The 25,272-nt window shown below is 36.0% G+C and overlaps 1 protein-coding gene across 2 annotated transcripts in view; it reads right to left on the reverse strand.

Annotated features, from left to right (window-relative positions):
- Nucleotides 1-1,599: 1,599 nt before the first annotated feature.
- The window catches only part of LOC113495558 (amyloid-beta-like protein), a 119,820-nt gene continuing 96,147 nt past the window's right edge, over nt 1,600-25,272 (reverse strand). Inside the window, exons 2-17 of one of the 2 annotated variants that reach the window (XM_026874316.1) lie at nt 10,130-10,291; nt 8,489-8,624; nt 8,020-8,238; nt 7,712-7,906; nt 7,280-7,434; nt 6,934-7,041; nt 6,691-6,816; nt 6,468-6,605; nt 6,142-6,288; nt 5,859-5,954; nt 5,574-5,756; nt 5,141-5,365; nt 4,879-4,974; nt 4,690-4,791; nt 4,202-4,369; nt 1,600-3,936 (exon numbers count right to left, since the gene is read on the reverse strand). In XM_026874316.1, the coding sequence (XP_026730117.1) occupies nt 3,826-3,936; nt 4,202-4,369; nt 4,690-4,791; nt 4,879-4,974; nt 5,141-5,365; nt 5,574-5,756; nt 5,859-5,954; nt 6,142-6,288; nt 6,468-6,605; nt 6,691-6,816; nt 6,934-7,041; nt 7,280-7,434; nt 7,712-7,906; nt 8,020-8,238; nt 8,489-8,624; nt 10,130-10,291 (2,367 nt within the window). In that variant the 3' untranslated portion in view covers nt 1,600-3,825. Of the gene's footprint in view, nt 3,937-4,201; nt 4,370-4,689; nt 4,792-4,878; nt 4,975-5,140; nt 5,366-5,573; nt 5,757-5,858; nt 5,955-6,141; nt 6,289-6,467; nt 6,606-6,690; nt 6,817-6,933; nt 7,042-7,279; nt 7,435-7,711; nt 7,907-8,019; nt 8,242-8,488; nt 8,625-10,129; nt 10,292-25,272 lie in introns of both variants that reach the window. The other variant, XM_026874315.1, reaches the window with a different exon arrangement.

The following is a 25,272-nucleotide window of genomic DNA, read 5'->3' on the forward strand; positions in this document are numbered from 1 at the left end:
AGGCCATTTATTTTCTGAAGAGACAGGTATAGATTTTCAAGTATGTCAACCAGCGACACCTAGCGAATATACTATGATTTCACGAATACGCACTCTGTGAGTACGAATGAGTGTCACTTGTTTCGTCCTTTGTTTTTAGTTGCTGCAGGTTCTACAAGACGGCTCTACGGTAGATTTAAAGTTAAGAATTTAATTTTATAGGTGGATAAAAAAAAATCTACGATGAGATAGGAATTTCATTTTTAAAGAGTTTCTGTGTATGTTAGTTTTATCTTGCTAAAAAGACTCTACGAATCCGCGCATTTAAAGATCCAATGTTTTCTTTCATTATTACCTGGTCTTATTGAGTCCCATAAAATTTTCATCAAGCTAAGGTCAGTAGTTTTTATTTGAAGTTAAAAAAAGTTTATCAGCCGTTGTGCTATGTGATAGCTCTATATTAATCATGTGAACAGCGGTTTTCAGTGAAGTCTAACTGATAAAAAAAAATTGTAGGTAGGGTGGTACTCAAATACTAACCAAAAAAAATGTGCAACTTCTGCTGGATGTTTTCCTTCTGCAATTTGGCTGCACCTAATGATTATTTATCCTTACATACTTACAAGGTACTAAGACTATTTACTCCCCTTTTAGGGAGCTGCTTTCTCTCAAATCTTTTGATTAGTTGCTCAAACGATGATCTCAGTGCTTGGTAAAATGTCTAACTGGTAATCAAATTTACTTTAATTCTCTTTCTTAAAAAACTGGGTACTAACTTCAGTTAGGTAGTTAGTTAGAAGTTTCTTAAAAAAAAGTAACATTTTTGTTATGCTATTGCATTTTTTCGTGATTACGTTATTGTTTTGGTCCCGCTGTGGAACGCTACTCATTGTCTACATTTGGCTTTTCATCAATTATTAATAGCCTCTCTTTATTGCAAATGTTTTTGACTTTTAACTGACCTCTGCATAAATGTATCGAAATCATGGTGTATTCAGTTACAAAGTTCCTATTTACGTCCAAACTTGTGCCAAGAAGGTTTTTTTATCAACAATCACATTTAAATCAGTAAACAAAACCAGGTGTTCATTTTTCCTTATCAGTCTTCCTTAAATGTTTATAGTCAAGCTAAACGGAATATAGAACAAGTTATCGATTCCAACTGTGTGTTTGTCACATATCAGTAAATACAAGTAAATAGGCAATATTGATAAGATAAGCTCCGAATACAAGTCACACTTTTACAATCGGTAACAAAAGTTTTAAGATATTTCTCACGTGAAGTATCGAAAACAAATGCCATTTCATTGGATACCTTATGGTCATACGGCCATAGGATCATAGGTTCACATAGATCAAGCATTTGTGTGATCGACGAAAGCTTGTTCTTAGTCTAGATGTCTTGGTGTCTGTGACTTGAATGTTTATGAAACCCCCTGCGATACAATGATTTAAATCCTTAGTGCGTGTACAGAGTTTAAAATAGACCATAAAAACTCAAACTCTGTTATAGGTACTCAAAGCCTGCAGTGCATAAGGTTTCAATACAAAAATAATAAAAGCATTAAGAAGGGATGAATAAAAAGGGTTAACGGCGCATAACGCCAATAAAAACACGAATATTATAATTTCTATTTATTGATTCAATTTGAACTTCGAACTCACAATAAAATGCAGCACAGTAAACACAAAAATCATCAAACCATTAATTATTATGTAGAATACTTATTAAAATACGTGAAACAGTGATTGGAAAAAGGTACATTACATAAACCATGTTTTAGGTACTACTAACATCGAGTATTGTTGACGAACGACAATAAAGTTATATCGAATGAAAGTAGACATCCTATACCGACAAGAGACAGCTGATTTTGAGCAAAAAGTTTTGTTAAAAAAATAAGTGGTCGGCTCATTACCATCATATTAAAAATACATAGCGGTTACTTGATGCGGGATTAAACTTACGTTATACACAGTGAGTAACTTACGTAAATGCCGTACAATAAGCACGGGCGGGCGTCTACTCGCGCCTGTCTCGCCGCGAGGCAGTTCGGTCAGCGCCATCTGTTGCGCACCCCGCGACTTACATCGTAGCGCCAGTGGCGCCGCCTACAGAGCTTTTGCAGCGAAACAGACGCAACAGAGCGCCGTGGCGCATCTGATATGACTTCATTTGTAGTAACGCCACTACGCCCGTAAATAAATAGAAATAGTGTATATAAATTAGCTTATGTAACAAATAAGCTTAAATGTATATAATACTGAGGCAGAATTACATCTTAACTACGACGTAACATTAAGTGTGGTACGTGGGATTAGACACGAGCGCAAGCCCTTACTTTATACGGACGAATGCGATATATAATTATATTTTGCTTTATATCTATGTATCTGACGCTAAAACATCTATATAATGTATTACTTTTGTACATCTACTTATATATTAACCGTACATACACTCACTAAGCTTATTTGCCTCGCGACCGCGTACCCAAGGTGCGTACACAACCGTTTGCCCAAATGTTTGCCAAATATAGATGCCCCTGTTGCCTTGACTAGATAAACAAATGCTAGCACACTGAATGTCGCGGCGCGAATCCATGTGAGACGAGAATTCATAATGACTAAACGCACGTTGAGTACACGGCGACCTCTCACCTCGGGAACTTGAGTATTGTCCCGCGGGCGAACGAGAAGGACCCAAGTGGGTGTGGCGCAGACAGAGACAGGATACCGACAACTTATCATTACTGAACTTTAAATAGTATGAAGGAATGTTATAGAAGATGTGAATACGAGAATCGTTCACCCGCGCCGGCTTTGCCGCCCGTCCCATTGCTAAGTACACATTAATTATTAAAATATATTTCCGCATTTATTACATAAAATTCACGTTATGTTCTACCTACGTTAGAAAATTAAATGAAAGCGGGCATTAGGTGTTAGTAATTTAAGTTCAAATTTGTACGCGGAGCCTATATACACAGCGTACCATGGACGTTTGTTCCACTCGCCCCAGTGGTAACATTCAACGAACTAGTACAGGGAAACTATAGCTAAACGATAGACAGACTAAAACTGAGATCATTCGAGTAACGACTAACAAAACGCACCAAAGGACAAGTGAGTCCGTCGGACGTCACCACTGCGGGAGCGGCATCAAAAACTTAATTTAAAATTCCACTACAGTGACACTTATGAATTCTAGGACACTAGACAAAGAAACTTAGACCTAAGTTCTTAAGAAATAATAATAAAAAAACATTTTGGTGCTAAAATAAATAACAAAACATAAACCGTTATCACTTCTAACCTTAACAGTATGACTGACCGCGTTACGGCAAACGAAGATTCCCACTAATCACACAAGCTTTATTAAATGAATGTTTATAACAAAAGGGGGGACCCTCCCCGCCGGGAGTGCGGCGTCACCGAACAATATATAAGTTTCACACACATTCATTCCATAAAGAATTAGGCTGAGGACAATAGATAAAGGTGTAGGGTAGAAAAAACACCCTGTCTCTAGGGGCATCTAGCACACATCACAATAATTTAGATATCGGTCTATTCCCTTCAAAACTTTGTAGCAGCATCTTAGTCGTGATAAATATCGATGGGACGATTTCCAATTTCTATCTGAGATTCATTGTTCATGATACTGTAATTATTTAAAGGGAATAGACTGAAGAAATGGCCGAAAGGACTCCACAACAATCTATAACACTCCCGTCCAAAGTTGATTTCACCGATGGGTTTCAATCACTTGGCTGGACTTGGCGAGCTTCGCGCACTCCTGATGGGGTCGGGTGGGGGGAGGGGGAGATGGCTGAGGAAAAGAATTTACTCTTTGACCTCGAAATACTTGTAGGTGGGGTTTTCGTAGCCGTTGATCTGCATGTTGGCTACGTGTCGCTCTTCGGGAGTCGGGGCGACGGCGCCGGTCTGTTCAACCTAGAATAAGTAAGGGTCATTTAAAGCTTTTTATTCTTACCTTCCCTAAGAAAAAAGCCAGAAATTTCAAATAAAAAACAAAATTAACCTCAATTTAAAACCTGTGTTTTCATTTTATTCTTAAAAGTCCTTTATTAAATCCATATGATGAGCTCTTAAAACAGAGCTCAGAACAGTTTCAATCAAACGTTACTCCAAAGAGTGAGTAACGGCAGTTCTTCTCAAAACAACAAGAGCCCCTTTAAATAAATAGTGTAGTGCATACCTGCACGAAGCCCTGCGCGGGCGGCGCGCGGTCGCGGCGGCGCGCCACGGCGAGCGCCACGCAGGCGGCGGCCGCCAGCGCCGCGCCGCCCACGCACAGCGCCGGGTACAGCGCGCCCGCGCCCGTGGACCCGGACCCCAGCCCGCCTGCGCCGCGCACTGTGTAGCCCTAAACACACAACATTACATCTTCATCTTCTTCTGCTTTTATGCATTTTCACAAGTTAAGGTGAGAGACTATTTAATTTTATCTTTTTACATGGAACTTTCTCAAGAGTCTAATAGTCTGTACGAACCACTCAATGTTCATTTTCAAGAATGGAGAGTTTTTGGTAAGTTTAAAAAATAGTGTACCTAAAAAATAAATTAAAGGCAATTATGCACATGAAGAAGATGAGCGAAATATGAGTGAATTAATTATGTAGGAGACACAATTTTCAGAATCAAACCCCTTTATCACTGTACTACTTATATATGTATTTTACTCACAGGCTGCGAGTGCTGCAGTTCGTGTTTGAGCGCATGCGCGGGCGGTGGTGGAGCGCGTTCCTCAGCATGTTCTAGAGCCGCCCGTAAGCCTTCTCCCTCAGTCTGCCATAAAAAGTCAAAAGTCAAATGTCGAACTCAAAACTAAACCTTCATAACAGACTTGGGCTACTGTTTTTTCCAGATTTTTACCTCGCTAGTCGATCGTCGGCTGGAGGTCTCGCTAATCTCGCCAGTCTCAGCAGTCTCGCTCTCCGGAATGTCGGTCATCGTGCTCGTAATGATTTCCTGTAACCAAAACTATGTTATAATTTGAGAAACTATGGCAAAAGTTAAAGATGGTTTGGAACTTTGAGCATGCTAATCGGCAAAATTTCAAATACGAAATAGCCATTTAAAGATTTAAAAGTATTGACAGTATCACTTCATGAGTAAAATTCCAAACAACACTTACGGTGGTAGTAGTGTCCTGTGAGAAAGCAGCATGGGTGGTGATGTCATGCGGGGTGACGGAGGCAGCAGAGGGCAGGGGGGATACGCTAGCGGCGGCGGAGGGGGAGGCGGAGGGGGGAGCGGATGCGGAAGGTGCAGGCCCGCGGGTGCTGGACGAGTCCTCGATCTCACTCGCCTCGCTGGCTTCATCGTCAGTTTCCAAGCTCTCCTTAACACCGTTTGAAGTCTAAAATAAAAAAAGATGTGGTTTTAATTTAGAATTTAATACGACCTCACTTCTAAATCTTGTTCAGCTTAGTTTTTTTTTATTTTGGACTATGTGGTGTTGAAGTCTGAAATACTTTGTTAATTTTTCAAGTCCAATTTGAAGAAGGACGATTAAGAATTTTCTTGAGGACGGAAAGTACATTGAGGGCATATTCTTGGACATGTACCTTCTCGCGTTCGTTCTGGATGTCCTGTCGCTGGCGAGTGCGTTGGTCACGTTTGGCGTTGAGCTGGTCACGAGCGGCCTGTTCACGTTGTACTTCGGCTTCGATGCGGTCCAGCAGTAGTTCCTCGGCTTCGGGAGTCATGGACATCAGGGATACGGCCATGTCGTCCTTGGATTGCATGGACTGCAATATTAATTTATATTTCTTTTTACGTGTACATTTCATACTAAGAAAACGGAGAAAAAATAATGTGATAAAATAACGTTTTAAACATATTTTTTTTACCTGAACGTAGTCTTCAATAGCGGTTCCAATGTTGGCATAGAGATGGGGTCGGCGGCGGAGAGCAGTCAGAGCACGTTGAAGAGCGCGGTCAGCATCCTGAGTAACAAGAAGATTTATGTGAAAAACTTTGTTTACTAAAACAGTAATGAAACCGTAAATTGTTTTCGTGCACAAAAGAAATTGCCTTGACTACTGTCTGAGGAAATTTCGTTCCAAGAAGTTTAGAAGTGACGCAGGAAACTCCTTATTAAATCTGCTTATATAATTGTTTTCTCGAATTTACCTGCAGTCGGTCAGCAGCACTGGCCCGCTCGGCGGCGGCGGCCTCGCGTCCGGCGGCGGCGGCGCGGCGCCACGCGGCCAAAGCTCCACTTCGTTCAGCGGCCAACGCACGCACAAGACGCTGCAGACATTTCTGGACGCGGTGAGCCTAATAACGAAGGAAAACATATTAAATAACACATTCTATATTCCGGGACTATTTGTTTTATGATGTTTTAGTACTTAAGTAAGCATCGAACAATTTAGTTATGTTAATATTCCAAAAATTAGTGTCCTCACATTCTTTTTAGTTCTAGTGTCAATATTCAGTAACAGATGTTATCTTACATTAGGAGGGGTGTCTCGAAGGGAGCGAGTGTAGCAGGCGAGTGCGGTGCGGCGACGCTGAGCGAGGTGAGCCAGGACACGTTGTTGGTGAAGAGCAGCCAATCGACGTCGTTCAGCAACTCCTTCTTCCTCAAGAGACTAAGGAACAAGACAAAGTTAGTAAAGCAAATGATAAATTGACAATGTGGATACTATAAAACCTTTTTGAATTTGTTATATTTACCTGAATGTTGGACTGGAACTTAGCGGTCATGCGTTGACGGAAGGTCTGTGCGGCGGCGGGGTCAGTGTTCATCATCTGCTGGTACCGGTCTTCGAGCTCCGACCATTCCTTCATTACCTTGGTGATCTGTCACATTTCAGAAACAAATGTTAATTGTGGGAGTTCATAGAAGTTTCTTCAATCAATCAATTCAGCTTATTGAAGTTCACTGCTGGACATATGATACATATGTTAGAATTATACCTTTTCGCGGTGAGTTTCCTCAAGCCTCTGCTGAGCGTCCTTGTAGCTCTGATGTTCAGTACGAGGGTCGAAGTGCGAGAAATAAGGGTCCGAAGTAGCAGTAGACACCTGCAAATAATTGAACAATCAGTCTTTTAATTGATCCCAGTTTTGGACCCTTTCATCCAAAACACTAAATAAAATTCCTTGGATATTGTATTTTATAGTACTTCAGGCAGCAATTAAAGATCCTAAAGTAGGAATGTGACCACGAGCACATACTTTAAGCACTAACTAAACGTACTAAGACGTGTTAAGCGATTTCAAACTCAATTGTGTATTTCAACAATAATAACTTATTACTAACCGTAGTAGTGGTAGTCGTGGATGTGGTGGTGGTCGTGGTGGATGGTGGGGATGAAGTCTCGGGGCGTGGCCAGGAGTTGTCCTCAGTATCGGTGTAGTCGTCATCCTCCGTGTCATCATCACGAGATAAGTCGGCGTCTTCATCTTCATCCATATCTGGAATTGCATCATATGGATTTAAAACTTGTTGGTTGGTCACAAATTCTTAAGACAGAAATAATTGGTTTTGAAACTCACACACGCAGAATTGATTTTGTAATTAGGCTTATATTGTAAACGACTATTTAACTTTACTGAAGGCACTCAAAAACAGATCTTACAGATAAAGGTTAAAATGTAAGGTTAACAGCTGCTTATCAAGGTACACTAGTTGACATGGACTACGACCATATGAAAATATAATCATACATCACTAAGTTTAGATTCTACGTACCGTCGTCAGTATCGTCGTCGTCGTCGTCATCGCTCAGGTTCAGGGTGTCATCATCATCGTCGTCATCTAAAGCATCGTCATCATCAAGCAAGTCATCTTCACGCTCATCCATGGCCGCTGAAGCCGCAAGCATCTCCTCACCACCGGGGCTGACGGGAACGCCGACATCCATGGGCTTGTGCATCTTCACGTTTTCTGAAATATGCCGTAGAGACATGTTATTTTATTTATGTACTCAAAGGTCACTTTGGAAAAGTGGCCGGAATGAAAAAGTGCTTTAAAACTGTAGTATGATAATTGATACTAACCCTTAAAGTGCTTTGGGCAACAGACAAACTCGACGCCAGAGAACAGGCTGATTCCGCAAGGCAGTAGCATGGCAAAGGTCCTGAGCTTGAGTCCTCGCTGGGCGCAGGCTCGTCCGGCGGTGGCGTTCCACCTGGCGAACTGCCAGCAGCGCGACTGGTTGTGGATGTGGTCGAACAGGCAACTCTCAGGCACCAACAGAGCGTCCGATTGGAATGGACCTTCTGCCGCCAAACACTCTTTGTAGTTATGCATAGTAGATAAACGTAAGTGGGCAAATGAAGTGGACATAATAGAAGAGCTTATAAGAAGTATTAAACAGATGAAAAATGTATACTGCTTGCTGGAAAGTGTATACTGATAAAATATTTTATGCCTATGTTTTATAGCTGAAATAACTGACTGATGAGGTTATGGACGGAGTGAAAAGGATTGATTTATTGCTTTAGATAATTTATTATAGATACATACCAAGACAACGGAACGGCTTCACCCATCGGGTCACCTTGCACTTGGCAGCGTTGCCCGTGCCCAGCTTGCACCAGTTGCTGACCTTCACGTAGTGAGATGCCTCTACGATGTTGGTGATGTCGTGGCTGGGGTAAACCTAAAGAAGAAATACAGAGACAAATATTAGAAAACCGATTAGATAGACAAATTTGTGAAACCTTGACCTGAGGACTGGTAACTACATTCTCAGTCCAGACACTTTAGCAATAGGCATATATGCCCATTATAGTAGTAGTGTAAAGGGACGCCTATGAATTCCTCGTGAATTATACAACGCAGATGATGTACAAGTATGAAATTCCAGAACGTATAGGACTTCATCAAACTGGACAGTACCGAATGTTTTAAAAGCGATACAAGATTAAGTTAGCTCCTTTGTATTCTTCACGTAAACACATTCCTTTCCAAATCAGAAATTCCATTAAATAAAGGAATTTCTCAATTTAAAGGGGTTCGCTTCTATATGAGGTCCGCTGTTTTACTTGTTGCTACCCAAATAGTTTCATCTTCATCAAATCTGTACAATCTTTAAGCCATGATGTTGCATCTACTCAACGTTTCCTATTCTTAAATATTTTAAAAGTTTCGATTTTTGCGAAGCAGTTTCAACTGAAACTTTTTCTGTCTTCGTAAGACTTTATAAATTGAAATATATTGTGCATAATAAATATATGGATAGAATACTACTTATGAAGGAGCAGTATTTGCTCCATTGATTAATGACAGTTTGGCAAATAATTTGGATGATTTGAATCGTTTACGTAAGTAGTAGATAAGTTTGACCGATTGTTTATAGTGTAGTATGTACGTTAAGCGGTCTGTTAACGAGATTAGTGGCGCTAAGTCGTGGTCACGAGGACGACCACGAGGCCAGGTCTCCTATGTGGTAACAACGTGAACCTCATTTTATATCGTCCAGATTGATCGGCAAATTGAATAGAATTTATTATTCATTGGTAAAAAGGAAATAAACAAAACGTACTTGGATTTGTAATATCGAATTTTATTATGAGGATAGTACTCCTACACTATTTATCCTACTATAATGTTATAGAGTTGCCATATAATGTTTTTTATTCGTAAAATTTAAAACAATGCTCTAAGCAAATAATGACATATCTCTCCTATTCTGCGTTGAGAGTTTATTTCGTTGTCTAACTTAGTACGCAACGAGTTATGTTAGTGTGAATTGTAAAATATGTCTAGGATACACCATCTCATAAATGTATATAAGTTAAAATTCCCTAGATAAAGCCTGATATTTTAGTGTCAGATATAATTATCAGAATTATTCAGGTTAACGCCACCTACTGAAATATGTCAACACTTCACAAAATTAAAGAAATAATTTGTAATAGTTTATAGAGACGTTTTGGTTCAAAACTAATAAATTTGACATTAGGTGGCCGGTGGTGAAATATTCCTCTCGTTAAAATATAAAAAAAAATATCCTGTTTTTTAGGATAACAAATCTTGCAATTGCAGTATTTTCTACCCCTACATTACAAATATTAGGAGGGGACTTTAATTCTTATCGGAAAAATTGATTCTTATCTAAGGAGACTAAGGAAAAAACATAAAACATATGTTTTCGTTTCCCACCTTCTTGCAGTAGTCGAGGATCTCCATTTTGTCCTTCAGGCAGTTGTGGGGCTTAGTGGTGAGGTCGGGGGTCCACCGGCCGGCGGCTGACATGTACTGCGGGTGGTAGGTGCCGCCCGCCTCGCACAACACCGCCACCTGCGGCTCCGCTCCGCTACTCGCCTGTAACAATGAGAAAACAGCTTACAACATGATCATGTGGTGAAAGAAAACTAGTATAAGTATAGAAAATTTGTATGCTCTGCTGCGATTGGAAATATACTGTCAAGATATTTTCATTAAACGAAAACCTTTAGAGGCCGGCATCGCATAGTTTTCCCTGTCAGTTGTTAATTAAATAATACCGCTAGACAATAAGATGAAAGTAAGACATTTTAAAATCGCTTTGTCGTTTTAGTGTGCACGCATCTTGTCCCGTTTTTTAAACATATTTTAAAACAGCTCTACCCTAAAAGGTGGACTATTTAACATAAAAAAAAACAATATTCAAATTGGTCCAAGTAGTTCCTGATAATCCATCGTTCAAACACACAAGCAACATAACAGCATAACAATGATGTCTGATGATCAAGGAAACAAGATTGTTTTTTATCGAAGCTATAATTAGAGATATTTTTAAATAGTGGTTGTGATTTAAATGTAACTATTTAAATCTCATCATAATAATTCCCTAGACTTATTAGCGTAGTTAATGTAAACTTAACAAGAAAATAATTCGATTCTGAACTTCGAAGATTAAGTTATAATCCTCCTTAGTTCTAAAATATTTGAAAGGAGATAAGCCATAATCTTGCCAAAATCTTATTAAAATATTTATGTAAATCGGAATGCAAGACTTTTAATTAATTTGAAATGTAAATGACTCGAGTCTTAGCGATTCGAAAATACTTAGGACAGAAAAACTGATACCAATTATAAAATTATAGCTGTATTTTTCAATCGAGTTTGTCCTAGCACTAGACTTATATCTGTCAGCTCAGTCTAGACAGACCCGCAGGGGAGGGGGGTAGGGGGTCTAGAGTGGTGTTATTGAAGAAACACATCGAGGTCATTGTTCGTCCTGAGCAAATTAGACTTATTTCAGACAGATTATTGAATGGGATCAAAAAGGTGAGCCGGCTTAAAAAATGCTTTTTGTTTTTGTAAAAAGACTTTTCGATAAATTCTCACAGACAAAAGAAAGAATATACTGAAATTTTAAAAAGTTGGCTCTTGATAAAGTTCTTTCGGTTTAAAAAGACAAATGAAATCACAATGCTTCGTATTTCAGTATAAAATGGAATACCGAAAACAATACTAAATTTAAAATTCAAATTAAAAAAAAATATAATGCATCATAGTCTGCACGAAAGAGAATCAAAAGGGCAACAACCCGTAACCTAATACACGTCAACCCTACCAGCGTTTTCCCATTACCTTTGCTATACATTGCACGCCCAAACATACTGTAAATCGATCGTCTGTAAATAAAGGGAGCGATGTAACACGATCGGTGATTTACCGTCGATATAACGTTAGAATGTATTCGAAGTCACGCTATTCTTGTAGTCTAAACAATGTTAATAATAGCGTTTAAAATCTACGGTCAATGCACTTTAGGATTAAAGCATAAATGCAAATTGAGTTTTAAATTATTTTACAGAATTAAAAAAACAGTTCAAAGTTTTCGAGACTAGTTAAAGCTTTTAGAAGCAAATTGGTTTAATTTATATTGTGTGTTTGTTTCATTAATATGTTTAATTTTAAAAAACGACTCCCACACTAAGAAATTTAATATTTGCGTCACAGGGTTTCGTAAACATTCAAGTAGCTTGTACAAAGGCATTCAGACTCAGGACAAACATAATGGATAACACAAACGCTTGTTCTACGCTGATATCGAGCCTATGACAAGTGGTTTCGCGTGGTCACCTTCAGATACTAAAAACACCAAATTCTGTTTTTAGTCAAAACAAAATCATTTTTAACATGTAAATAAATCGATAAACAATGATATTTCATCTGATGCACAAAACAATGCAATATCATCTCGGAAATGTTAGCCTTATTTCGCAAACTCTGCCCTTTATTGAAAAAGCAATCCTATTCCAAACATGTAGGTACTATTTTCCAGTGCATCTCACGACCCCATGCTCTTCGGATCAGAACTCCATAATAATAAAAATGCTGTTCGCTTTTATTCGATACTCCGAGGATAAAAATGCGTTGTCTAGACAAAGGCACTCTGCGTACAATTAATTTAGTGATAAAATCAAATAACACTTTATTTTGTGCTTTTCAGGCTTGGATGGTACGTAACTGTTGGTTCTTTACAATGCAATGCGGCTTATAAGTTTTTCATTGAGAACGTCCCACTAATATTATAAATGCGAAAGTATGTAAGTGGCTGTGTTACCTCTTCAAGTCTAAATAGTTGTTCAAATTTCGACGAAATTTAGTTTGGAGGTAGCTAACCTAACCCTGCATTAAGATATGGGCTACTTTTCATCAGACTTCTTAGAGGTCTATAACCCACAGTTAAAAAAGACTAGATGAAGAAGAGTCTAGATGTGTTATGCATGTGCCTTAAATGTTTGTGAAACCTCATGCGATATTAAGATTACTTAGTACGGAGTCTTGTTTGAAAAAAAAAATCTCCGTCAATGCCGATGCATTATCCTTAACAAAGCAAAAACTGTTCATTTGTTTTCGTTCATTCACGAACTACTACAGAAACATCTGTAGCCGCTATCCTGTCATTTCATTACCCGAAACCTTTTTAGCAAGACGTTGCGATAACTCAACTGTTCTTGTAATAGTTAATTACCAAGTTTTCGCGTCGCACCATCTTCTCTTAAATTAATGAAAATAGTCGCTCACTCCGGTTAAAACTGTCTGTTCTTATTTAAAAGGTTTGCCTGCGCTTTTCTTTTGCTTTTTATTTGTTGGATTATAATAAAGAATAATCTATGTATTTCGAAATTTAAATTAAATTGCTTAGCACTCGTGAGTTTCGGATTAATTCAATTAATAGTTTGTTATTTTTATCTCAATTTGCATAATGATTATAAATTCTTGGAATTGACGTATTTCGTGTTTTCTGGTAGTGTTATTTCAATAATGTTCTAACATCCCATACTAATTTAAAACTTAGCTTTTTACACTTATAGATAATTTTTACAACGTTGTTTAAAATAATATGCCTTAATCTCCAAACTCGTATATCAAAAACAAAATAACAACCAAACTTTAAATTCCAGTTTGTATTGTGAACAAGTAACATTATTTATGATAGGTAGTTCCTAGGATACTATTACACTGAGTATTAGTTAGAGCACGTCCCGAGAATAAAGTTACCTCGTTAGTGCTGTGACCGATGTAAAGTTTCAGCGCTACGAATTTGTCATGCTGGAAACGTACAGGTGTGTACGCAGGAAACATTTATAGCCTTGACGTAACGTAACCAACTGTATTTCAAATTGGAATACTTAGAATTTTGAGGGTAAATGAAATGCGGAAGGATCGGCTTTTGTTATTATTTTGTGGAGTAACTATGGAAATTAGGGAAAGATAAATTACATAATAATATTTAATTTTTGGAAATAATAAATATTATTTCAGTAAAATTCAAGAGTACATTTAATTTACATTTAAATGATTATAGTTTAGTATTATGTCAAGTTACATTTTAGCAATTCTCTTTAGATACAAAATTTATAAAGAAAATTACCTACCTACGTACTATTTACTGAACTATTCGAAACCCAACATAAAATTTTACTTAACAAAACCTGCCGTATTACAAGCAATAAATATTTTTAATACAAAACAGAACAATAAACGTTGAATAAATACTCTATTCTTCTCCATTTAAGTCGGACTTCTCGACTCTGAAAACACGACTGGCGTTATAAGAACAAGGAGCAAACAGCAAGGACGGCGGACTGCTAAGTGCAAACCCTAGTATTGTAAAGTTAGCAAGAATTACGTCCGAGATAGGGCTGCTACTAGTCCATTCAATACTTAATAGCTGAACTTTAACAATTGGAAGTAATTTTGATAATTGTTATAAGGTTTACTTAGTTTTAGAGCTTTTTTGGGACCATTGATGTGTATTGTTACTATTATTGGGCTTTGGAATTGCTAATTAGATATACTTGTTCAGTCTAATAGACTTGCTTGTTAAAAATGTAAATTAAAAGTAAGTATAAAATTTGGCATTTCATTAAAAAATTGATAGCGCAATCGAATGCCAAGAATTGTTCAGGATAATTTCAAATAGATTTTAGAATCATTTGATAGCCTAAAATTGAAAAGACAAAAATCGGAGAGGACAAAAACGAAAGATATTGAAATACTATTTTTTATCTTTTTAGATTGTTTGCCACCCCTAGTTAGCAGTAAACAAGTGCCTGTATTGGTTGCAAGACTTTTACGCTTTCCACAACACTCCGTACGTAATAAAGTTAGCAATATACTGCTATATACTTTAGACGTCATGCCTGAACCAGATTAACTTCACGAATTAAGTGCTCATATGACTTATAGCGAAGAATCTCCTTTAAACCTGGTTTTAGTTCACATAAAGCAGGTAGAAAACGTAAACGGGTTTAACAAACTTTATAAAAAAGAAAATTTCTTCCTTTATTACATGTATTACTTTTTTAATAGACCTTTTATTGTTGGCATTTAGATGGTTTGTTATGACAATGCAAAAACTTCTAAACAAAAAAAAATAATTAATTAACTCACGTAGAAGATTTTAAATGAACAATAAAAACTCTTTACTCCTTAATTTTTGACAGTCGAATGATTATAAAAGCGAGTCTCCTTCTAATCAATCTAAGACACTCTTTATTACAGAATGCTTCATGTATGTATACTAAACAAAGTTCATATAACCTTGAATTTAATACCCATGTCTTCTCGTCTCTCATGGCAACAGCCCCTGAACCTAATAATCACGATATTAATACACCATACACCTACATTGTTATTAGAAAACCGTCGCCCTAACCAATCTGCCATTATGCTGAAAGCTTTATTAAAGCCCTGTTACCGTGACGTCATAATTTAATCATTACGTACCGTTAATTATCCATAATGTTGGGTTTATCGTCTATATTTAAAGGACCATTTGTGTAGGTAACATTGGGGGCTTATTATCAAGAATTTGGTTTTTGACACCTTTTGTAATGATATTTATCTCAGTAGGTAAGTTTTGATTATACATCTTATAAGAATATTTGTATAGCAAAACGCTCAAATATTTAGGATCTTATTCAAAGACTGAAAGATCTTACTTACCTGATTTCGTGTATGTAAACATTCAAAATTACATTACTTATCATCAGTTGACTATCATCAGCTGATATATATTTTCTGAATGCACAAAAGCAATATTTGAAATCCACCAAATTATGACATGATAGGATTAAATTGATATCAAAATGCTGCAACCCAAAAGGTACAAATTCACAGGTACCTACACACTTACTCAGCCATATTATATGTATAGAATAGACCCCCGAAGTAATATGAGCGTGATAATTTCATTTAAGTAATTGCTTTACTGCCAGCCCTCGAAGGCTTTGTACTAAGATTAATAATACTCCTAACCCTATACGTATTGCGGTAGTGTCGAATAATCTGCGAGCTTAAGTGTCTTAGATGGTAAACTGTTCCTATCATCGTAAGATGGATGGCTGGATGGATCCCATTTGTTAAGGGTGAAGGATCTTAAATGTTTCTTGGCTGATATCGTGAATTTATAGAGTTTTAGGATAGACTGGGAGTAGGTTAGAAACTGTTTTGTCTCTGTCACTTGTCTCTTATACTTTATATCAACACAAGACCATTATTCTAAAAAATGATAGAAAATACACTTGAGGTATAGTCTCAAGCACGTTGTTTCCTTAGAATGAAATGTCCTGCTACAGATCAAAAGCGTTTCTTTGATATTTGAATCAGCCACTTACGAGCAAGTTATAAAAATACTGAGCTTCTATAGAAAAGCAAGTTCTAAACAAAATCTAAAGCAAAACAATCGAAATCAGATTTAAAATCGCTTTCCGCGAACCAATTTATAAGTCGGCGACTTACAAACTCAGCAAGATAAAAGTTAGAAGTTACATCGGCTCCGAGTGTATTTAATAACGTATCGGACGTACACCGGGGACCCGTGTCGGCGGTGTCAGCTAGTGTCGGGACTCAGAGAGTCCTACAGCTTGAGCGCGGCGTGTCGACACTCCCGCCTGCCCGATATTGCTAAAGTTGCCTTTACAAAATTGTTCTGGCTTATTTAGAAAACTATTTCGATTCGAGAGCGTGGCTGTTGTTGGTTTGATTGAATTTCCTATCGGACGGTATGTTAGGTTTATTTTTGTTAAGTGCAGTGTGAACGGGTTTGGAGAGGACTTCTGGTAATTGAGTATTAAGAGGACAATTGTTTTGTAATTGAAATTGAAGATCGGGAGAACGAAATAGATTGTCTGGACAGTAACATTGTTACGACAGAAGAAAAATAGACACAGATTGAAATAAATATTTTCACAAGAATTGAAATCAAAACAACCAGGCTTAATTTCTACTGAGACATTCACCAGATCAAAATTTTTCCTCCTGAGAGACATGGACTTTAATCTTGCCCGAAGCTTGATTTGAACAAAAAAGGGGCTTATTACGTTATTATATTTCATCCCCAAGCTTTACTAGGACTTTGATTAATCAAATGATAACGGAAGGAGGAATAATTCAAGTTAGGTACCGACCCGTGTTTTATGGCACCCGCGACGTGGTTTACGAGCCTACACTTGTTACTCAACAAACTTTGGGGACGTACAACATCTTAATTTTGTAACATGTGGCTTGTATCGTGCTCTACTAACTAAATGTATTTGTTTTACCTTTATCGTACAGTTTAATTAAACAGTGAATAGGTATTCAGACTTCAGAAAGGTTATAGTTTACAGGTCACAAAACTTCAATACCTACTTGTAATTTTGATAAACATAATACAATTATATAAAAATTGTTCTCAAACTAATGTTTTTCATTTGTTCAAATTATTACCTATTCTCCTCTTTTAATTGATATCGAACATGCACTGATTTGATTGTGGACATCACTGCATGTACCTTCACCTAAATCCATTCCTATTAAAGCCAAATTCAAGCATAACGAAAGAGGTTCACATGAAACTTAATTAAAACCTCTTTATTCAATAAACAGGCTTTACATATTACCTTCGCTGTTTAAAACCATGCCATACAAAACCTTAACATCGTTAAATAAATAAACACAAAATAAAACGAGTGCTGTAAACACAATCAGGCATTGTGGAGCGGAGCTGTGAATCCTGAACAGTTGCCAGTTGGCACCGAAACTGCAAGCCTAAGTACTGGCGAACAACACTACTATTTATTTTTATTGAAGTTGGGCAAAAAGAGGTTATGAGACTTATCTGGCAGGTAGGTTACAGATGAATGTGTATCGGTGAAATTGGTAAATATTTTTAATGTGCTGGTTTGTAGAAGAAAATTTTTTATTTTTATTTTTAAGTAACAAAACGCATACATCGCAATGTCCATATTAAATAGTTTCATAATTATTTCATGCCATGTGTTTTTTTACAGTATGTAAATAAAAGAGCGCAATACCCAATGGCTTCTAAAAAAGTGGAAGAAACTAGGAATAAACTTAATTATCTTGTTCATAAAAGCAAGCATCCATCGCGTACTTCACCATCTTCATAAAGTAGAGACTAATTATAAATTAGCATTTTTCTAAGTCATGTTCGTTATATTTTCGTACATGAACATTGACTCCATCGACCCAGACACCCTTCACTTTATATGCAAGTCATACTTATAAATAAGAATGGTAGCTGTTTTCATAATACATTTTACAGGCACTTTTATCTATTAGATGACATGCATTTTCATGCAAAGATGTGCGGATAAGCAAAAGTGCTTGCTTTCAAAAATACTGTCTACGAATTGCATTTCAAAAGTTTCAAAAGTCTACGTAACTACCTATCTTCGGAAAGATCTTTCAACAATCCAAGAACAAGAAAAAGTAAGTCGGATCTCCTCGAAAATTCTATCGGTAGACAAATAAACCGCGACTAGTGACGGGAGTTCCCGGGAACTTGGCACTTTATGCAAATGCATGCAGATCCCGCGCGGACACTTGTAAGTACGACACTAAAGGATCGGAAAAAATAGGGCTGTCAGTTTTAATTAGTTGTCTTCGTCGCAGTTGCTGCACGAGACGAAGAATAATTACTAATGCTTCGTTGGTTTCCTTGTGTTGAAAGTTTTTACGGAGCTCGGTTTCAAATTGTATGAAAACTGTTATATCAATAAAGTTTTTTTATAAAGAAAATGAAGTTTTAAATGTAATATAGGCGTAAGTTAGTTATTTGATTACTAAATATTAAAATCAAAATGAATATGTTTGTACTTAGTATTTCCGCGGTTTTGTTAGCAATTAGTAATTCAGCAATTAAGTGATTCATTTATTTAGTGAATAGCTAAATCCCCATAGTAGTAAATTTCGAATAAGTATATAATTACGTCATATTATCATACTCTGCTACATGAATAAACAAACGACAAAAGCAGATCCTTCACAGAACACTTGACCCTCGTTGGCGCTCAAGGATAATATATCACAATTTCAGCCGTCAACAGTTGACAGCCCTTGCCAAGTCCCGTGCTTGGAAAGTCCCGCACTTAAACGTCCTCGGCTCTTTTTCCCCGCACTTTTTACTTACACGCTCCTTCAGTTCACAACTCAACAGGGAAATTAAAAAGAAATTCATGCACAGACTGAACGAATGTCTTTTTAATTTGGTTTAAATCGACGTGAAGTCACGTTCTTGTTTCATATATGACAGAAAGTATTCCCGATAAAATAAAAAGTGTTTTATAATGGTTGGAGTATTATAGCTGATATTTTATGCATACGAGGCTGTAAAGGTGTATTCTAGAACTTCGTACAGAAAGATATGTTGCTTTCAAAGTGGTAATTAAAGCTCAGTGCTAATCATGTTTTCTAGGGCTCTACATTGTCAAGTAACGCAGGAAAAAAGACGGATTATAATAATTTTCTGAAAAAAAACTGTCAATCATCACTGGTTCACAGAAAAATACTGACCGATACCGAATACTGGCCTTACACAACTGATCCCGTATTCACATTTGAATAATTGCCTCAAAGTATCTATTCTATACGCGTCCTTCGCAGTTGACTCCTTCTACCTATAGATTCTTCTCGGGCATGATAAATGGGAGCCTCTGAGTGTCTCGACGCGAGAACCATTTGTCTAACCGCCTGAATATCGGGGGCGAGGAAAAACTTCCATATTTACATATTGTACCTACTGGCTGGTGTTGCTGCCTTCTTGAAGACACTTCTGGAGTTCTTACGCAGTGACATGTTTAATACAAACATTTAAATTGTGTCATAAAAGTGTAGTTCAGCACAATTTCGAAGGGTACCAAAGTATAGAATTGCTTTGTTTTTACATACAATCTTGAGTTCCGCGTACATAACGGTCAAATTGCTGTCTTGAAAACAACGGAAGGAGAATTTCGCCTGAATAAAGTCCATAAATTAAACGTCTTACGCATCTACAAATACCTACTTCATCTCTCAGGTTACGCAATTAATATTCCATTGCCTTATTTTTCTATCCACGTTATTTCTGGGAAGCTATCGGGTAAACTTAAATATTCACCCGCCGTACAGCTTGCGAACTTTCTTCCCGCTCTTACGAGTTTAGAAGCCTTTGTAAGGCGGTTTTAATTTTTAAAATAATTTCCTTTATATACCTACGAGCCGATCGTCTAGCCCGCGGTTGTTTTAAAACTGAACTTCCCAACTTTTATATTTCCCAAGAAAGGAGGTTGTTCCGAAAACGTATATTTTATTTTTAAACTTGAATTATGGCCTTGTTTTATGGCACTAAATGGTAGTCTGTTTTAAAGTACCTCCAATATGTTTCAAGGAGTTATTTTCGTTCTAGTTCTTGTTTTGTAGAGTTCATTGCAGCTACTGAAATTTTAATACAAGAGTTCGGACTTTATTATACTTATCTATGAATAGATCTTTGCTTAGGTACTACAAACATCACATTGACTTTAAAATTATACTAATATTGTAAATTCCATTTAATATCAGTAATTTATTGATCACGGAAATAAATGTTGTATACACTCACTCAATATGAATATCCACGTTTGCTATCGTATTGATTTTCCGGATAGCCTTTTAGCGTAATTGTGTACAGTAATAATTAATATTGCATTCCGTATCCGAGGTATGTTAAGTGGCAATTTGAGAAGGTTTCATGCTTTCCTAGAACCATTAAATTGTGTAGGTGGCCAATACGTGTCGCTGCAAACTCAGACCAAGCTTAAGGAAACCGCTGCTTCTAATAATTATAATAAATCATTTCTTTAAGAATTCAATCAATATAGCTTTACATTGTAGGTTATACCGAATTTGAAATATGTTTTTTTTTTAACAAATTATGGTGATCAACATTTAGGTATTTTTTTTTAGAACCTACTTAGGGACCAAAATCGGCAGCTATATATATTGTCATTTGTGTACAAATATATGACATAAGATATTCTAATAATCCGTTTAATTACAGTGTAAGGAGTTTTAACCCGTGTTCAGTGAGCAATTAATGTTCATTAGTGTAAATGTGTCTAACTACGGCTATCGATAACGAGGTCATAGGTCTTGCACAACGGTAGTCCTGGTTAAAGACGTTTCGTCTTAAGCGAATAGACATAAAATACAAGTGTACGGTAAACTCAATTTTGTATGCTTGAGAATAAAGTTGCTTTGAATATTACTGACATGAGTGACTTAGTGGCGAATTTTTTTAAAAATAAATTAATGTATTGTGTGTATCTTGATTAATGATTGTAATTTAAATTTAAATTTTGGAACACTTCTAATCGTATTGTAAATAATGTTAAATAAATGTAATTTTACAAACCAAACATTCAAAATATCTGTTACACAAATATTTTTCTAATTTAAATGATTAATTATCCCGTATATAAGTTGGTAAATAAAGCAAAATTAATTATGGATTAGAAATTTCTTTCAGTATTTTGTTTAAAATTTATGTCTAATAATTCCAATTTAAATGAATGAAAACATTTTTTATTAAAGTACTGTTCAGTAGAAATTTATTTAGTAGAAAAACTAAATGAATAATTATAAATCGGATAAAATATTGTACGTATTTTACCAGCCGCATACGAATTACAGCGGCATTTGTAGAAAAATCGTTAAAATGCGAATCATTATTCTAATACTTGGGTGCTTACAATCAATTATACCTACGAATTTCGAAGTAGTATAAAACTTACCGTAAATGTTAACAATTTGTTGCGTAAACACCGATATAACTCATGATGAGAAGCCGTACATCACGAGGCTTGTACCAACTATAAATTAATTGAATCGCCTCATAAATTTTATGGACGGAACGCACTTCATTATAATTTTACGAGGTAATGGAAAAAAATCGTTACGCGTGTCCTGAGTAAGCGTTCGGGAACTATGGAGGAACATCCCGAGATGTTCTAAATTCAAATAGGAAAAGGAGAGCTATTAAAATATAATATTTTACATTTTTGTTTTAAATTACGTCAAATGGTGTTCTATTTTTTATTAATGTTTTCTTAAATACAGCCATGTTAGTTTTGCTTTTTTAAGTGACATTTAACCAACCTTTTTTGTTTATTACCGACATACTTACTATTTTATAAATTTGACCTAAGTATTTAGTTCATATTACATTTTAGCCTGCTAAACAAAACAATAGATAGTTTTCCTGGTATAAGAAATTGTCTATTTTACGAGCACGTCTCCACCCAACTCAAGATACTTAAGAAAACAAAAAAAGGGCTCGTGAAGGAGCTATTGATTTCCCATCAATACGGGGAATGTGTATTTGTCACGGCAAACTTTGGAGCCTTCTAAGCGACGAACAAAGTTGTCAAGTTAGTCCCAATATGTGCGCAGAGCAAGTTTCGTAGAACTAAAGTAAGAATACATAACATTTATATATATACATAGGTATATTCGATAAGCTAGCGGTTTCCTCAGGGATTTAATGCTATAGGCGTCGATAAATTATGTGATTATGAAACATTTGTTACTGCTGTAAGTCACGTTATGATAGAAGTTGTTACATTTGTTAGGTCAGCCTAGAAACAACTATTATTCTATAGTCTATAAACACTAAAAGCTTCAGATTGATGTAAGCATAAGATCAATTTTGGACAGATTTTTGACATCACCGTTTTTTAGGTTTTCTTATCCTTAGAAGACGAACGGAACCTTTCTACTAAGACATCCGTAACCATCAGTGTTTATCTCATGAACCGTGATAACTAGTCAGCAAAAAAAATCACTGATTATATAATCTGTTATGTTCTAGTATTGATACAACAACAAATATAAGAAACGTACACCATGATTTAAGGCTAACCATAAGCATTTGCTATGGGGATTCAGAGCAAGAGACAATCTGGATTTTTTAAAAGACTTCTAGAACAACCTAGAAACTATTAGGTATACAATTGATCACAGTCTCATCGAGGCATTATTTTATTTTTCATTTGTGTATTACTAAACACTATTTCTCAAATATTCAATAAATTGTCGCTACAAATGTACCAATAACAGAATCAAAGCTCTACCTTTCAAAGGAACAATTAATAAGAATAGGCGTGAACTTCTATAAATACAACTATTATTAAGTACAATATTGATTGAAGCTTTATTCTCAGAACAAGTAATAATTAAATAGAAACAGCTACTAGGTCGGTATAAACGGTATTGACTTGGAGAAACAATTGACTCTCAATTTTAATAAAAATGAAATCAAATAAATGTTGAATTTAAGTACGCCTTTGTCAATTTGTCTTTAACAAATAAAAATAAAATATTTATTCAAGAAGTTAAATAAAGAGAAATAAAAATAAATTCTTTATTCAAAATAGTCTGTTCTTTTAGTTATCCTAGAAACCTTTAAAGTATACAATAATAAGCAATTTGTAAGTCTTGTTATAAATGTTATTATTTGAATAAAATTGTTACTAGAGAAATTGAACAAAAATATGGTACAAAGATAATAAAATAAAGATAGATATTATAATAATTATAATAAAGAGGAAGGTATACCATCCCAAACGTTTAAAAACTTAAAAAGTCATGACACTCATCAGCAGTAGTTACAATTCATTAGATGTAATTTGTGTATGTAGTTATCTACCGGGTATCGAATGTACCAAAATACCGCATGCAAAACGTACCTAGCGCGATACAGTACGTGGCTACCAATTAGCACCTAACTACCGACTAATACCTTCCGCGTACCAACCTGCAAGAACCTATCGCGAGTACCAAGCTACCAAGCTACCACCTACCGCGACCTTCTACATACATAACAATACTACAGTTACTGCCGGAGACATTTCACGAACACAATTTATGGGAGACAGTGTAGATACCGCCTTTCACCACTTTCCCGAGCGGTGTCGAAGTTGTTGAAACTTTGCCTTAACTACATATACATTGTGTAACTGCCTTTATACAGATGTATGTATGCATAGTAAACTGTGGAACTATGGCCTAATTAATTTAATTTAACTTGCCTTGCTCTAGTTTTAGTTTTGTATTTTAAGTAAATATAACAACGTAAAACTTCTGCACATTTTAGAGCTGTTCATTTTTTCTTTTCTTAATTTTTTTTAGTTCTTTTTATGCTGTCAATATTAAATATCTTATTGAATTGAAAGGAATATTGAGTTTAAGTCTAAGTTTACGCATTAAAATGTGTTAAGTATGTAAACTTTCTGTGTAACGATTGAATCATATTTGTCATATATTTCACAGTCTAGAGTGACAAAAAAAATATAAAATCGAACAAGTATCCCACCCTTAGCATGTTTCGTGATAAATTATGTATGAAACTATACTTAACAGAAGAACAACCGAGAATGTTTGGGCATTAATTACAAACAAATGACTCCAAGTCCTCCGAAGCTTTATCGAAATTTCTCGAAGTTGAAACACGATGACCTACGATTTAGTTTTGTTGAAGTGCTTTAGTTTGTAAATTGTTCGAGTCGAGCTCGATATCGCAGTTACAAATTATGAGGTTGCTATATCTCGTAAACTTAGGCCTGCGCTCGTAAAAGCTGGACGAACGATTTAAGGGCCCTCTTAAACCTAATATACCTTTGAATTCAATAAGACGGCTATGAATACGGGGTTGTTGATATTAATACCGACACATTTCTGTATATTCAAAGCAGACATACAAGAAACAAAATTTTTGCCGAACAAAATAAGGCCGAACAAGGTCCTAAAAATGTCTATATGTCCCTCAATTTCACATGACTTCGTAATTGAATCAAATTTAATTGACAAAGGCATCATGACACCCAAAAATTGCTTTAATTTTGCTCAGTGACGTTTGAAAGCATCAAAACGTTAAAATATCGATATTCTTTTTACTATCGATACTCGTTTCGATATTCGGATTCATATAAATTAAACTAAATAAAAACCGAAACAAATTTACAAAAAGCAAAAAAAATCTTAACTTATTTCTCCTATTTGGACCATCAAATAATATACGTTCAATTCTATGAATTCCCTCGAGAATTTGCATATGGCAACATTATGTGACGGTAAATTCAAGGGCAATGCCAAACTAATATGTTTCAATTAAGTTCGTAGTGATAATAATTGATAGATAATACATTTCTGCTTAGGGAATTACGTTGGCTGTCACACGTATTAAACAACGTGCAGTAGCTGGTTAATAAACATGTTGTCAATGTCAGCTGTCAAGTATGACAGCTGTCAAATTTGTGTAACTTCAAATATTTATGATGGAATTTAAACTGAATAAAGCCGGAAACATTGTTTTAATCACTAAAACTTGGTCGAAATTGCAATATCTTCTCATTTTCAGTTACAATCAAAGTCAATGTCAATGTCTTGACACTGACATAAAAATGACGTGCCCAAATCCCTTTTTCTCCAATATTAATATTGTGATAGTACGTGCTTAACAAACACAAAATGTCCACAGCTAAACTGCATATAGAACCGGTAAA

This window comes from Trichoplusia ni, chromosome 7 (assembly GCF_003590095.1).
Source record: "Trichoplusia ni isolate ovarian cell line Hi5 chromosome 7, tn1, whole genome shotgun sequence".
NCBI lineage: Eukaryota > Metazoa > Arthropoda > Insecta > Lepidoptera > Noctuidae > Trichoplusia > Trichoplusia ni.